This window comes from Asterias rubens, chromosome 10 (genome assembly GCF_902459465.1).
Source record: "Asterias rubens chromosome 10, eAstRub1.3, whole genome shotgun sequence".
Taxonomy (NCBI): domain Eukaryota; kingdom Metazoa; phylum Echinodermata; class Asteroidea; order Forcipulatida; family Asteriidae; genus Asterias; species Asterias rubens.
The window spans coordinates 19,468,474-19,481,722 of record NC_047071.1 but is presented as its reverse complement, the minus strand read 5'-3'; the positions used below and the strand labels follow the sequence as shown (position 1 = coordinate 19,481,722).

The 13,249-nt window shown below is 38.7% G+C and overlaps 1 protein-coding gene across 3 annotated transcripts in view; it reads left to right on the top strand.

Moving 5' to 3' along the window:
- Positions 1–13,249, top strand: part of LOC117295262 (SH2 domain-containing adapter protein B-like) — a 46,187-nt gene that overhangs the window by 26,040 nt on the left and 6,898 nt on the right. Inside the window, exons 2-7 of one of the 3 annotated variants that reach the window (XM_033777809.1) lie at positions 2,971–3,118; positions 4,580–4,672; positions 5,921–6,013; positions 10,335–10,706; positions 12,107–12,281; positions 12,934–13,053. In XM_033777809.1, the coding sequence (XP_033633700.1) occupies positions 2,971–3,118; positions 4,580–4,672; positions 5,921–6,013; positions 10,335–10,706; positions 12,107–12,281; positions 12,934–13,053 (1,001 nt within the window). Of the gene's footprint in view, positions 1–2,970; positions 3,119–4,579; positions 4,673–5,920; positions 6,014–10,334; positions 10,842–12,106; positions 12,282–12,933; positions 13,054–13,249 lie in introns of all 3 variants that reach the window. The other 2 variants (XM_033777808.1, XM_033777810.1) reach the window with 2 other exon arrangements.

The window sequence follows — 13,249 nt, the reverse complement described above, 5'->3', positions numbered from 1 at the left end:
TCTTAAATTTCAGAAGAACCCTTTATTCAAATAATCAATGTTTATGATTTATGATTGCTCTGTCAGTGGAGGGTTGGGTTGATTGATTTTTGTTGTCTCATTTAATAAGTGGTCTTGTTGTTGTGTGCGCATAATTGGTAGTCTTTGTTGTGTACAAAGTAAAATTTAGTGAAGCATCCAATAGGAAACATGTATGATTAAAGGTTTGTCCCTCTCTATTGTTAGTGTGCGTTGATGAGCGGTTGACTATTTTCAGACATACACCTTTTTATTGTAGTTATCCCTGCAGAGACATCTTTTGTTCTTTTCTTTGTCCCTGTAGTAATTTTTGTACAAACAATTTCTTGTGTAGCACCCCTTGTCTTTAGAGTAGAGTAGTTGTGGATGGTTTTTCTTCCGAATGGAAAACAGTGCCCTCTGGAATTCCACAGGGTTCAATTCTAGGACCTCTCTTATTTACATTATTTGTTAACGATCTTCCTGAATGTTTAAGTAATAAATGTTTACTTTATGCTGATGATCTAAAGGTTTTTCGTCAGATTGGTTGCACAGCCGATACTATTTCTTTGCAGGCTGGCTTAGATAGAATTCTTGACTGGTCTAAAACATGGCGTCTATTTCTTAACGTTAACAAATGTAGCATTTTAACCCTGACTCTTAAGAAGAAGCCTGTCAAATTTGATTATACCTTAGGTGATAATATTCTTACTCGTGTTGATGTCCAAAAAGATCTTGGTATTTTTATTGACAGCAGACTCACTTTCAACTCGCATGTTAATACTATTATCAAAAAAGCCAATCGCATGAGTGGTTTAGTATGGCGTAACTTTCGCTCCTTAAAGAATGAGCATGTTTTACGTACCTTGTTTTGTTCTCTCATCAGACCTAATCTTGAATTTTGTACCATTGTATTTAACTCTATTTCAGCCCATCAAGCACATAGACTAGAGGGAGTTCAGTTTCGTTTTCTCAAATTTATTCATAGGACACTAAATAATGGCACTGTTTATAACTTGGATTATCTTGACCTATGTAAAATGTACAGACTTCCACCCCTTAGACAGAGAAGAATATTGAATGACTGTCTATTTCTATACAAATCTTTCCACAATCATTTTAGCAACACTGAGTTCAACCCCTTTGCCTTACATGTTCCTAACCGTAATACTAGACAGTCTATTAAACACATCTTATATGTGCCAAGGAATCAGGTAGATGTGACAAAGCGTGGCTTTTTGTCAAGGATTTCCTCCACATATAATAGTATCCATGGTTCTTGTGATGTGTTCGGAGCCCCTTCTCTTAATTCCTTTCGTGGTCAGGTTTTGAGTGCCATATCCTCTTCCAGTAACTAATGTATACATTACAGTGTTTTGTTTTATTTTATTTGGTATTGTTTACATCGATTTTTTTTTCCCCTTGTCTTTTTATCGTTTATTCTGTTTATAATTTATTTTAAATATATTTTCACAGTCGTTCATGGTGGTCTGTTTCTGTTCCCTATTTTATTTTACTTAATCTTCAATGTATGCTTTAATTTTCTTTCCTAAGATGATTCTATTTTAATTGTTAACTTTGTACATATCAGATTGTTTTTATATAGGCTATATGAATATTTCTTATTGTTTTTTTTTGTATCCTTTCCTGTAATTGGCGGCTCGTCCGCTTTTGGTTTGGTCAATAAATATATAGAATTCCCCTATGGAGACGATCTCTTTGTTTCTCTTTCTGTTTGTCTCCTTAAGGTAGCTGTATGGAATTGTGTGCGTTGCTTGGCTTGTATTATTTTCATGTTTACATATTGCGCATATATATGCATAACGCAGGAAGGACACATGGATTCCCGGCCTTACGATTAAAATGAATCTGTACTATGTACATTATGTAGGACAATGTACATGAAGAGTCTGTGGTTAAATTTTTGTAAAAGGAGTTTTGACTTGGAATAAATTATTTCCTATAGGAAGTGCATTTTGAATTTTTTTTGTGTAAGGGGCTCTTTTGGAAAATCAACTGTAGTTTGTTATTTTTGTTTTGTAACAAGATCTTGTCCTTCCTCCAATCATATCAATTTAAACTGATGTTGGTTCAAAAATTCCTTTCAATTTAATGAGGACCAGTATTAATTCTTGTTTTAATATCCACGGCAGTGACTCGATCAATATTGCTGTGCCGCATTTGAAGATTTTAGAAAAACACTGTCTTGTAATGGTTGACTGCACACAGTCATCATCATTGCTTAGCGTCAGACCCGGATATTATCTGATATATCTCAATGTAAAATTTTATGACAGTCTTTAAAGTTTACATCAATAAAAGTCAACAATGTGGTTTGTTATTCTATTCAGCCCAGATCGCTTTCTCGTACATTTCGTACTTGGTAGAGAGAGCTATCAGTATATTGACAAGTGGAAATCAATTTTCAACTTGAATCATTTTACCAGTCCTTAAAAATTGTATAGTGTTCCACATTGAAAACACTATCAATAAAATGTTCACTTTGTTCTCAAATGAACAGCCCCCTCCAAAAGTCACCGACAACAACAACAAACAAAAATACAATACCCCAGCAACCAGCCAAACAAACAAACAAACAAACAAACAAGTAACCTATTTCAGACAAAGTTTGCATACATGATTTCTTACTTCTTCTTTTTTGTCTGCCTGGTGAGAAAAAGCTGTTAGTTCTTCAGAATTATTTTTACTTTTTTTTATATTCTGCATAGCCTAAGAATTCTGCAATTTATAACTCAAGGTATTAGGAAATGATGGAAATGCCATCATTTCAAAATACTCATAAATGTTTGGACATTCATTGGGAATCTCACCTATAATAATATTTGTTTCGCTTTGTACAAACTTAATACCAGCAAGAACTGCCCGACTCTTTCGCATACTCATGTATAAGGTCCGCAATAATGCAATCCCCCAATGATAAAAGAACTCCATTGTTTATTTTGCTCTCCACAGCCTGTTGTTCTTGATGATTACAGCGATCCCAAAGACGTCTTGAAGTCCTCGGTGGACGGTGGACCCCTACCCATGGGACCAGAAGGACCCTTGTCAAATCAACCCTACGCTGAAGATGATTATTCAGTCCCCTACGGTGTTATTAAACGTAAGTTGAAGGTTTCGATGGGGGTGTTTCGTGAGAAACTGTCCAATTCATCAGTTGTTCTTGGCTGGAAAGTCGGGAAATTCATTAGCAGATTTCAATTTTGTGCCAGATGCGGTATTTATATCTACCCCAAGGATTCTGACTAAATAAGTAGTTCCTTTCAGGTTCTATTTTTAAGCGACATGCTAACAATCTAACAATAGTCTAATACAATAAGCAGTATGAGGCTATTTAACTTCCACTCTCTGTCCCCAACTTCCTGTCATTTTGGGTTTTTTTTACGGGGGTGGGGAATGTAGTATATTTACAGTATAAGCTGGTGAGTGCGTTCTTGTAACATTTGTGCTATGTCTTGAATTTCCCCATTGCACAAGCTACATAGCAACTGAGCCAATGCACATGAGTTGTGATCCATACACAAATGAAATTAAGTTACGAAAAACATTTTAGACCTTTTAAAATCAAACATAAACATAAAGTCAAAGCCATTCTGATGAGGACCTCCTTTCACTTCTGCTTGCTTCTTCTAAACTTGCAAAATCCGGATCCAGCAACATAAACTTTCAGATTTGTTGTTAGTGCAATATGTACCTGGTTGGCGTTGCTTTTTTTTCTTGAACTAAAATCAAGACAGATACATGTAACCCTCGTCACTTGATTGCCATTGTGGTTGTAAAGGTGTATATTAAAATCCGTAAAGCCACAGCAATCTGGTGTGGTACCCCATGGAAGTGTTGAATAGTTCTGCACAATGATCAATGTCTCCATTGTCCTCAAGGCAAGGCACCATACCAAAATGGCAAACTGAATTCTTGCAACAGCTTTTGCAGCTTTCTACAGCATTGTGTGTTTTAAAATCATGCTGTCTTTTGCAGACTTTAGCTATGGCTGTCTCACAAAGACTCTGGCTATGACTGTCTCACAAAGCAATCTGGTTCTACTAACATGTGTGGGTGTGGGTTTACTCGTTCAAACTTAACAACAAACAGGACAGAAGGGTCCCCAGTGGGGTGAAGACTGTGGACAAAACAGTGGGAGCTGTTGCCCAAAATGTTTACAAACAAATATATGAAATAAGAGGTCCCTGGTTGCAGGTGTTTACACACTTGTGTGTGGATGTGGGCATGTATAGGATTCAAACCGAGGACTAACAAAGCATAAAATTGCAGTCCTCCCTTTGCTTTTGTAGACAAAACCAATGAGGACGCTGCTGGAGAACAAAGAGGTGTTCTGGCTTTGCACCGTTTATAAATGTGTGGCACACATAAAGTTATGTGGCCTTTTACACAATTAATGGAAGTCCCCACAGCTACTTAAATGTTGGAAAACTGTGTTTGTTTGTGTGAAAACTACTTACTATCGCTGCTAATTAACCATTAACCTTACTAACCTTACTACATCTGTAAATGCTCATCATAACTTCACTGCTCTTAACATCTGATTTATTGTTGTTCTTAAAAGAGTTGCGATCTGGCACGTTGCCAGAAGACGGTCCTATGCCGGACCAACCCTATGCAGATGACGATTATTCCTTGCCATATGACTTAGTCAAAAGTAAGTTGCATGACTGAAACAAACCTAGTACATGTCTTAAGAAGAAACCAACTGTTGTCAGTTTTTGTTGAAATCCTTCAAGATTTCCCAAACACTTTCAGTATGAAATTTAAAACATCTAGTGAGGTTTGCGGAGACAGAGTTGTGGTAGTTCTGATGAGAACCTCTGGTGACAGCCAGCACAACACATAGAGAGAGTTTAATGAACACAGTGTCTCCACAAACACTTTCTTTGTTGCTGTTTCAACGCCCGCATCTTTCACAGGATGGTTATCTTACACCTTGTGATTCTTGTTAGATCCCCTCAACCACCCCTCCCCCCCCCCCCAAGTGTGTCACCCAACTATGTGTAGTTTAAGAAGTCCAACTATGATTGAGCCAAGGAGGTGTCCGGATGTCACTCTGCCCACCCTGTTCAGATTTGTAGACAGCTTGTTTTGTACACCCTGTTTATTCTGTCTTTTTCTTGTGAAAAGAAAAATACTATAAATGAGTGATGTCAACATCCTGCATGTAAATTGTATACAAATGTTGACATCCTGCTTCAAAACATCTGGTATAAATTAACCATGCAGTATCTGGTGTATCAAAATGGTTGCATCTTTGTTGTTGTTTCTTAAAATGAAAAAAATTAAAACAAAAATCACAGTGGTGGTTGGTGACAATATCTTCAAAAAAAGGTTTATACAAAAGCAGTCTACATTTCATTTCAATTGAATTCATCTATATTCCCGAGTCTTCATGTTCATCCTGGAGCAAAGCTAGAAAGCTTTTAAATTTCACCTTCGTGTTCAATGTAGAGCTACATGTACGTTTAAAAGTAACAGGGATAGGCACATTTCTTGCGGGAAATCTTTAAGGGTGCACCAAGAGGAAGAGAAGTTTGCTCGTACAGTAACAACCAAGATAAGTTTGCTTGAATCAACATCAAAACTTAGCTTTGTAATCAATGCAAAGAGTTGTGTGTTTTATTAAGCCCAAAACTCTCAACCAAAACTTTGGTTTATTTAATGCAGAAGCCATGCTTTGAATGAAGAAAACAACTCATTGCTTTTAATCACCCCCCCAAAAAACTTTTCTAATCATCGCAAAAATGTGCTTGTATCAACCACATAAACTAACTCTTAGCTTTATTCCATTAACTTGCCACAGTTTTGTAGTTTAAACATTGGTTGCACTGACACTAACTCTTCCCACTTTGGTATTACTCCTTTCTATTCTGCCTGCAAACTAACGTCGTTGCCATAGAAAACCGACACCAAATACCAGAAGAAGGATGGGATCCAAATAGGATGACCATTCCTGAAGATGATTATTCATTACCATACGACGTTCTCAAGAGTAAGTTTTAATTGTCTCAAGATATCTCAGTGGAGCATGAAGTCTTCTTCAAGTTTGGGTTGTGTTGGTTTTTGTGGGGGGTTTATTTTCTCGTTGGTTGAGGTATGGTGTACTTTAAATGTGTTGTGGATATTGTGAGGTATTGTTGTGCATGAACCTACAAACCCAACAAGGAAATAATTGACGTGTTGTTGTCAATGTACTTTACTTGTGTAAATGTACATCATTTAACACACTTTACAGAACTATTGTTAGCTTTGTATTGAAATTCAGGTACCTTTTAACCCTAAGTACTTGTTCCCACGGGATGCCGCTGTGTATAGATGTGGGACTGATACATGCACTCTATATGTACATGTACATTCAATGTACTCTGTTTCATTAACCATCAATCAGTACCCCTGTTTCTTATCATTTCCATTTTACAAAGATTATTTTTAGTTTTCAAAGAAACGCGGGGAATAGGTGAAACCCATGATAATCTTGTCTTTTACCAATTGATAATGTGTTAACATGCATTATATTCTGCAAGTCATCCACCCCATACGTTTACATAAACCATGCATGCACCATCATGTGATAGGGAAAAGAAGTTCAAGATCATTTAGTGTTGCAAAGATCAGGTTGGTCCCCTGCAACCAACTCGGCCCAATTTCATTCTCTGCTTATTAGAGCAATCTGGACTTAGTGGACTGCCCATTAATCAAGAGGTTCACAGAGCGCCATAAACCAAGAGGTTCACAGAGCGCCATAAACCAAGAGGTTCACAGAGCGCCATAAACCAAGAGGTTCACAGAGCGCCATAAACCAAGAGGTTCACAGAGCGCCATAAACCAAGAGGTTCACAGAGCGCCATAAACCAAGAGGTTCACAGAGCGCCATAAACCAAGAGGTTCACAGAGCGCCATAAACCAAGAGGTTCACAGAGCGCCATAAACCAAGAGGTTCACAGAGCGCCATAAACCAAGAGGTTCACAGAGCGCCATAAACCAAGAGGTTCACAGAGCACCATAAACCAAGAGGTTCACAGAGCGCCATTAATCAAGAGGTTCACAGAGCGCCATAAACCAAGAGGTTCACAGAGCGCCATAAACCAAGAGGTTCACAGAGCGCCATAAACCAAGAGGTTCACAGAGTGCCATAAACGCTGATTTCTGTAGTGAGTAGTGCCGTGAACTTTGGGCCAAATTTTAAAGAGCTGTTTCAGCACAAAAAGTGGCTAAGCACAACAAATTATATTGACCAAAATAAGGTTAACAGCTAAAGAACTATCACACATGTGAGTTGCAAATTGTATCCTGCTAATTTTTGCTGAACAGAAACATTTTCTTCTTAAAGCCATTATACACTTTCAGTACAGAAAAAAAGAAAAAAGTTCACAGATTTACAAATAATTTACAGGGTTTACAGAAGGTAATGGTGAAAGACTTCTCTTGAAATATTGCTACATGAAATGCTTTACTTTTTGAGAAAACATTAAAACAATATCAATTCTCGTTAGCGAGAATTACGGATTTACATGTATTTGAAACACATGTCATGACACGGCGAAATGTGCGGAAACAAGGGTGGGTTTTCCCGTTATTTTCTCTCGACTCCGATGACCAATTGAACCTAAATTTTCACAGGTTTGTTATTTTATGTATAAGTTATGATACACGAAGTGTGGGACTTGGACAATACTGTTTACCGAAAGTGTATTAAGGCTTTTAATAGCAGCTCTATGATAAAATTATGTCCGTGTTGTATCTACTGATAAACACCATTCATCCTTGCATGTGCACTAACAACTTATCAGCTTTCTTAACCTTTAATGTTTTGTTGATTAATTTTGTCTATTTGATTTAACCCATATACACCGATGTGTGTAAGCAATGTCTACTCAGTACTCTCCTGAGTTCTATGACAACAAAATCGCTGGCATTTTACTTGTGTGGGATTCGAACCCATGACCTTTGCCATTCTAGAGAAAATGTCTTATCAACTAGACCACTGAGATTGCCCTGAAGCTAGAGGCAGTTTGAGTTGAGTTCTATGTTTAAGCAGCGGGTACAGCAAAAATTTATGTTAAATTTGCATTGGCGCTAAATAATATTATTTGGGTCAAGTATACAATGCATACACCGATGTCTGTAAGCATTGTGTATTCACAACAAAACATGACAATAAAACATGACACCTACACGTAGGTCAACATAGAATAACAAGTTGATATCAACGCTTGGTTTTAATGCTATTTCACTATTTGCACTATTTTGGCGTACAGGTTGTCATAAAAGTCTGTAAGTGGTACTCGTTTGTGTCGATACACATAACACATAGAATAATTTCGCCCAGCATATATTTATCTTTTGCACACTGAATTCTTATATCAAGTAGCAATGATGATTTTTTAGTAACAACTCATACACTTTGTGTAGCATTTGGTACTGCGTGATACAGTCTGTTTTTATCGATACACTGACAAAAAATTCTTCTTTATTCTTCCTGATTCTAGCCCAAGGCTGGTTGAATTGATTTGAATAGTTGAAAAACAAGGTTGCTGGGCATATTGGCTGCATAGAGGGCCCTTGTATCTATTGTTGGCCATTATTACATTCATACATTATGCACAGTTCTAGGAACACTCTGTTACTATCTAGAGATAGCTGGATTCACATTGTACATGTACATTCTCTAGTGTCTAGTAGTGAGCGCTGTTCCCTGGAGACACACAATATGACTACATCTAGGGACATTATGCCTCACTAAATCATAGCCTTTCAGACTTCTACTCAATCTTGGGATTGTTAACTTCATTTCACTGTCTGTGTCATTACATACCCAAAGGCACAAACGTGTACAGCATTCACTTGTAGGCCGGATGCTTCGATGTTGAACGGGCAAGGGCACCAAGGCGTCTTCTCCAAAGGGCACTCTAAGAGGAAATTGTAAATTTCTATTGGAACATTTCAAAGGGCAACGAGGCAATGACCGGGGGCATTAAAGAAATTGCCTTCATGAAGCATCAGGCCTGCACTTTAAAGTCACCTGGAAGTGGTTTTTCAAAATAAAGCTTTGGCCCCAAAAGATGTTTTGATGAGTGGAATGTGAATAAACAGTTAACTAAGGTTAAACAAAGTTAGTTCTCATTTTATTTACAAATGTAAGAATAGGCCCCGACCTGAGAGGGCGCTGTGCGTGACGTCAATCGAAGCACGATGTTTGAAGAGAAAGTGCCTAGTCTGGCCCCGTACACATTGTCTGGTTACCTGATCGGTATGATGCCTACGTACAGAACTACGGTCACGGAGCAGACTGCACGCACTACTGATGCTGTGCAGACGGTCCACTCGGATTACCCTGCACGGTGAATCGCAAGCTAAAAACATGCCCTCAGAGTTCAAACTTACCCAATTGAGTTACTGATTGGGTGTTCCCATTTGGGGTATTCCCATTTGGGTTTTCCCATTTGGGGTTTTCCCATTTGGGTTTTCCCATTTGGGGTATTCCTATGTTGGGTTTTCCCATTTGGGGTATTCCTATGTTGGGTTTTCCCATTTGGGGTATTCTTATTTGGGTTTTCACATTGATGTTTTCCCATTTAGGGTTTTTCCATTTTGGTTTTCCCATTGAGGTTTTCCCATTTTTTTTAGGGTTTTCCATTTGGGTTTTCCTTCCATATCTAGAACATTTCTTCACGTTACCTTTTCATCCTGCTATTGGCGCTAAATGCTATTGAATGTGTAATCAAATAAATCAAATCGCATCAAAGCAATGAATGTGGTACCCGAAGTTACCCCAAACTGTTTCTGTCTGCACCAGACTTGACCGATCTATTGTGGAAGTTGCAGCGCACAACCTGCTTCATAATACATTCAACCAATAAGGCGCTTCCTTTTTTTTTGCTCAAAGACGGCGCTGTGAGTGCAAGGTTGATTCTTAAAACTCTTCTCTTGACAGCTATTTTGGTGTCAGACCATTTTAAAATCATTGCTTGTTGTTGTATTTATGGTTTCAGCTGGGAGTAAATGTGCTGTTAGTGCATTTGTTCAGTAATTCCCTGATCTTATCAGGGAATTACTGGACATTACTGGTCAGCTGACAAAATAGTCACAGTGTTCATGTTTTGTGTGATCGAGCTTACACATGAAATAACAAGCCTTTGAAAATTTGACTGCCTTTTAACACATGAGGAGTCTTCAGGAGTCAGTACAGAGGGCAGAGAGAAGAGGATTAAGGATTCATAATACACAAAAGAACATCTGATTTAACATCAGACTGATTTTGTCCTGACAAGAGAATCTCACTTTATAGTGTTTTTCTTGTCTTCTCTTTGTAGAAATCCAGACACAGGCGAAAGGTCAATCCAGCACCAAATTTAAGCCCACATCGATAAGACAACAACAACATCAATACGAAGAACCACCAGACGTCAGTGAGCTTCACAGACGAGTATCAGAAGACGAATCCCCAGATGATCAACCGGGGCTTGAGAACAGCCGGAAACAAGATGCCCCCGTTGCCATGGACAATGCCGAGGAGAACGGCAATCTCTCCTCCTCCGATGCGCCGTTATCGCCACAGCCCGATCAGACGCCGCAGAACGACATGAGACCCCAGGGAGAATACGACAACCCTTGGGAGTGGAGGTCACATCAACTGCCGAGGTTACCGCCAGAATCACCCGGCGGAGAATTCAAGAGGTCCAGGAGTAAGTCGGATGTTGCTCATCTGGGAGGAGGGGTGGGGAGGACGAGTCCAGACAGTGACATCAGACCTCAAGATGATTACGACCAACCCTGGGAATGGATTCAGAAGAACAGACAAATGTCTCAAGTCTTGACAGGTGGGAGGAGCGATGAAAACATTAAAGATCAACTTGAACCAAATCACTCAAACTAATAGGAGACTTTTGAACAGTAGGTGGCAGCAGACTTACCAAGCAGATTTCCATTGTTTACAGCGTTCTGACCATGCGAACATTTCTGTGAACAATGGATTTACCTGGTAAGTCTGCTGCCACCTAGCGTCCCAAAAGTCTCCTATTTGATTATTTATCCTTGTTTGTTTAATTTTTTTAATTTTTATTATAAGGTCATAGACGTGTAAAGTTCTCCCCCCTATAATTTGTTGAAATTTGATCTGAAAAACTAGCCTTCCCTTTTTCGTTTTTTTTTGTTCCGCCTTTGGCAGCACCCTGCATGGTTCCCAGCAAAAAAACATACAAATTAAAAGTGAAATCAACACTGAAGTCTAAGTGCCTCATAAAACTAGCTTACAACCAGTCTGTGTTGTGGCGTAAAATAAGTCACAACCCGGACTGAATGAAGGTTGGTTTGCATTACAAAACCATTTTTATTGAGTTTTGCTCATTTGTATGTAATCATTACACACTCAATTACCTTTCTATTACAAAAGAACAATTATGTTAATTTTGTTCAAGTTGATCTTTAAATATAGCAAGGGGCAACACTTTGCCAAAATGCAAAGTCAACTTAGACCACTGGCACTTGCAGGCAATGATTCTACCAGTCAATATTTACACTTTTTAAATAAAAATGAATTTTGGGGAACTGTACATATTGGAAAGGTCGTGTATTTTGTCACATCCGGTTAAAGTTCACTGCTGTAGCGCCCTCATGTGTTTATATGTTGTCAGTCGGTTTGTGTCATCATTGCTTGTTTGGTTTACCCACGTCAAAAAGGTTATGCGCGACGCGACACATAACAGCGACCTCATTTTAGGTCAGTGAAATCTATCATTGGCTGAGAGTTGTGCACGTGGCGTACACAACGTGTAAACGGCGCGACACGCATGTACACCTTACCATTGTTTGACCTCAGCAATTGCGACCATTAATAACAGCAACTGCATTTCTATAGCGCCTGACACTTCCAAAAGAAAGTCTGTAAGTGCTCAGAGGAACAAAAGACAAAAATACGTATACGATGAATTGAACAGAAATGTGTTGAGAAGACTCTTTAAACTTGAGATAGTGGCAGTTTGTTTGATGTGTAGAGGAAGATTATTCCATAAATGAGGTGCAGCAAATTGGAAACTACAATTATTATGTAAATAATGTTAACAACCATAATTGTTTGATGTTTTAGAAAGAGAGAAACAGAATATAGTATCGAGGTCGGGAGCGTCAACACCAGACAATGCCAGGAAGCAGTCACCAATGAAGAAGCCCTCTAAGGAATTGAAGCTAGAGTTGTCTAAACACAGTAAACATGATGTCCAAGGAGAGAAGATCGACCCAAACCTAAGTTTGGACGCACAAACGTAAGTTCTCAGTCATAGTCTTGTAGTCTAGCGGCCACGTCACATGAGGCAATTTACAGGCAACCAGTTCCAGGCATTCTGTGAGAAAAAAAGGCATTCTTACTTGACTTTTCACATATTTTTCTCAGGAATCTTTAAATGTTGTTTGACAAACTACTTATGTGCTACCAATGTGGCCCTGTAGCATGCACTGTAGCTGGTTGCCTGTAAAAGGAGTGAAGGGATTGATCCGATCATGAACCAGCCATGGTAAATCTTGGTTACGCTATTTTAGACGTCCTTTTTGAGATGCAATTTGACTTATAAAACGGCAGACCGTTGGCAGACAGTAGCCTAGACTGGTCCCAGTTACATGGCTCTGCAGGGAAGCAGGCAATTCTGCTAACTGGGTATATTTTTAATGATTTGGGGTTGAACAAAGAAAAATTGACAAGAGTGGGACTTGTTTCAAGTCCCGTTCTAGTCAATTTTTAGTTTTTCAACCCAAAATCTTACAATGTATTTTTGTGAATAACTGTAGGAATGCATAAATATTAAGTGAATTTCGTCCCAGCATACATGTAGTACATAAGTAACATTGAAGTGAGTTTCATTCACGCTCAACATTCCATGGAATTCTAATGAACCAGTTTTTTTCTTTTTTCTCTTACAGTTTCTACCACGGGAAGTTGTCTCGAACGGAAGCGGAGAAGTTGCTGAAACCTTGCAAGGAATGCAGCTATCTGGTTAGGCAGAGTGAAAGTGCACAGAAAGACTACTCACTCTCACTCAAGTGAGTAACATTGGATGAGTAACATTCGTCTAACAGATGTTTCCATACTTCGATTGCAAAGAGTATTGAACTATGCGAGTTCTTGGCTGTGTCAGAAAGTATGAGAGGATACCCCACCTCTCAAGTCTCTCTACTGGCTTCTAACAGAGAATTGATTTTACGATCTTGACTTAAATTAAATCACTTCATCACCAAA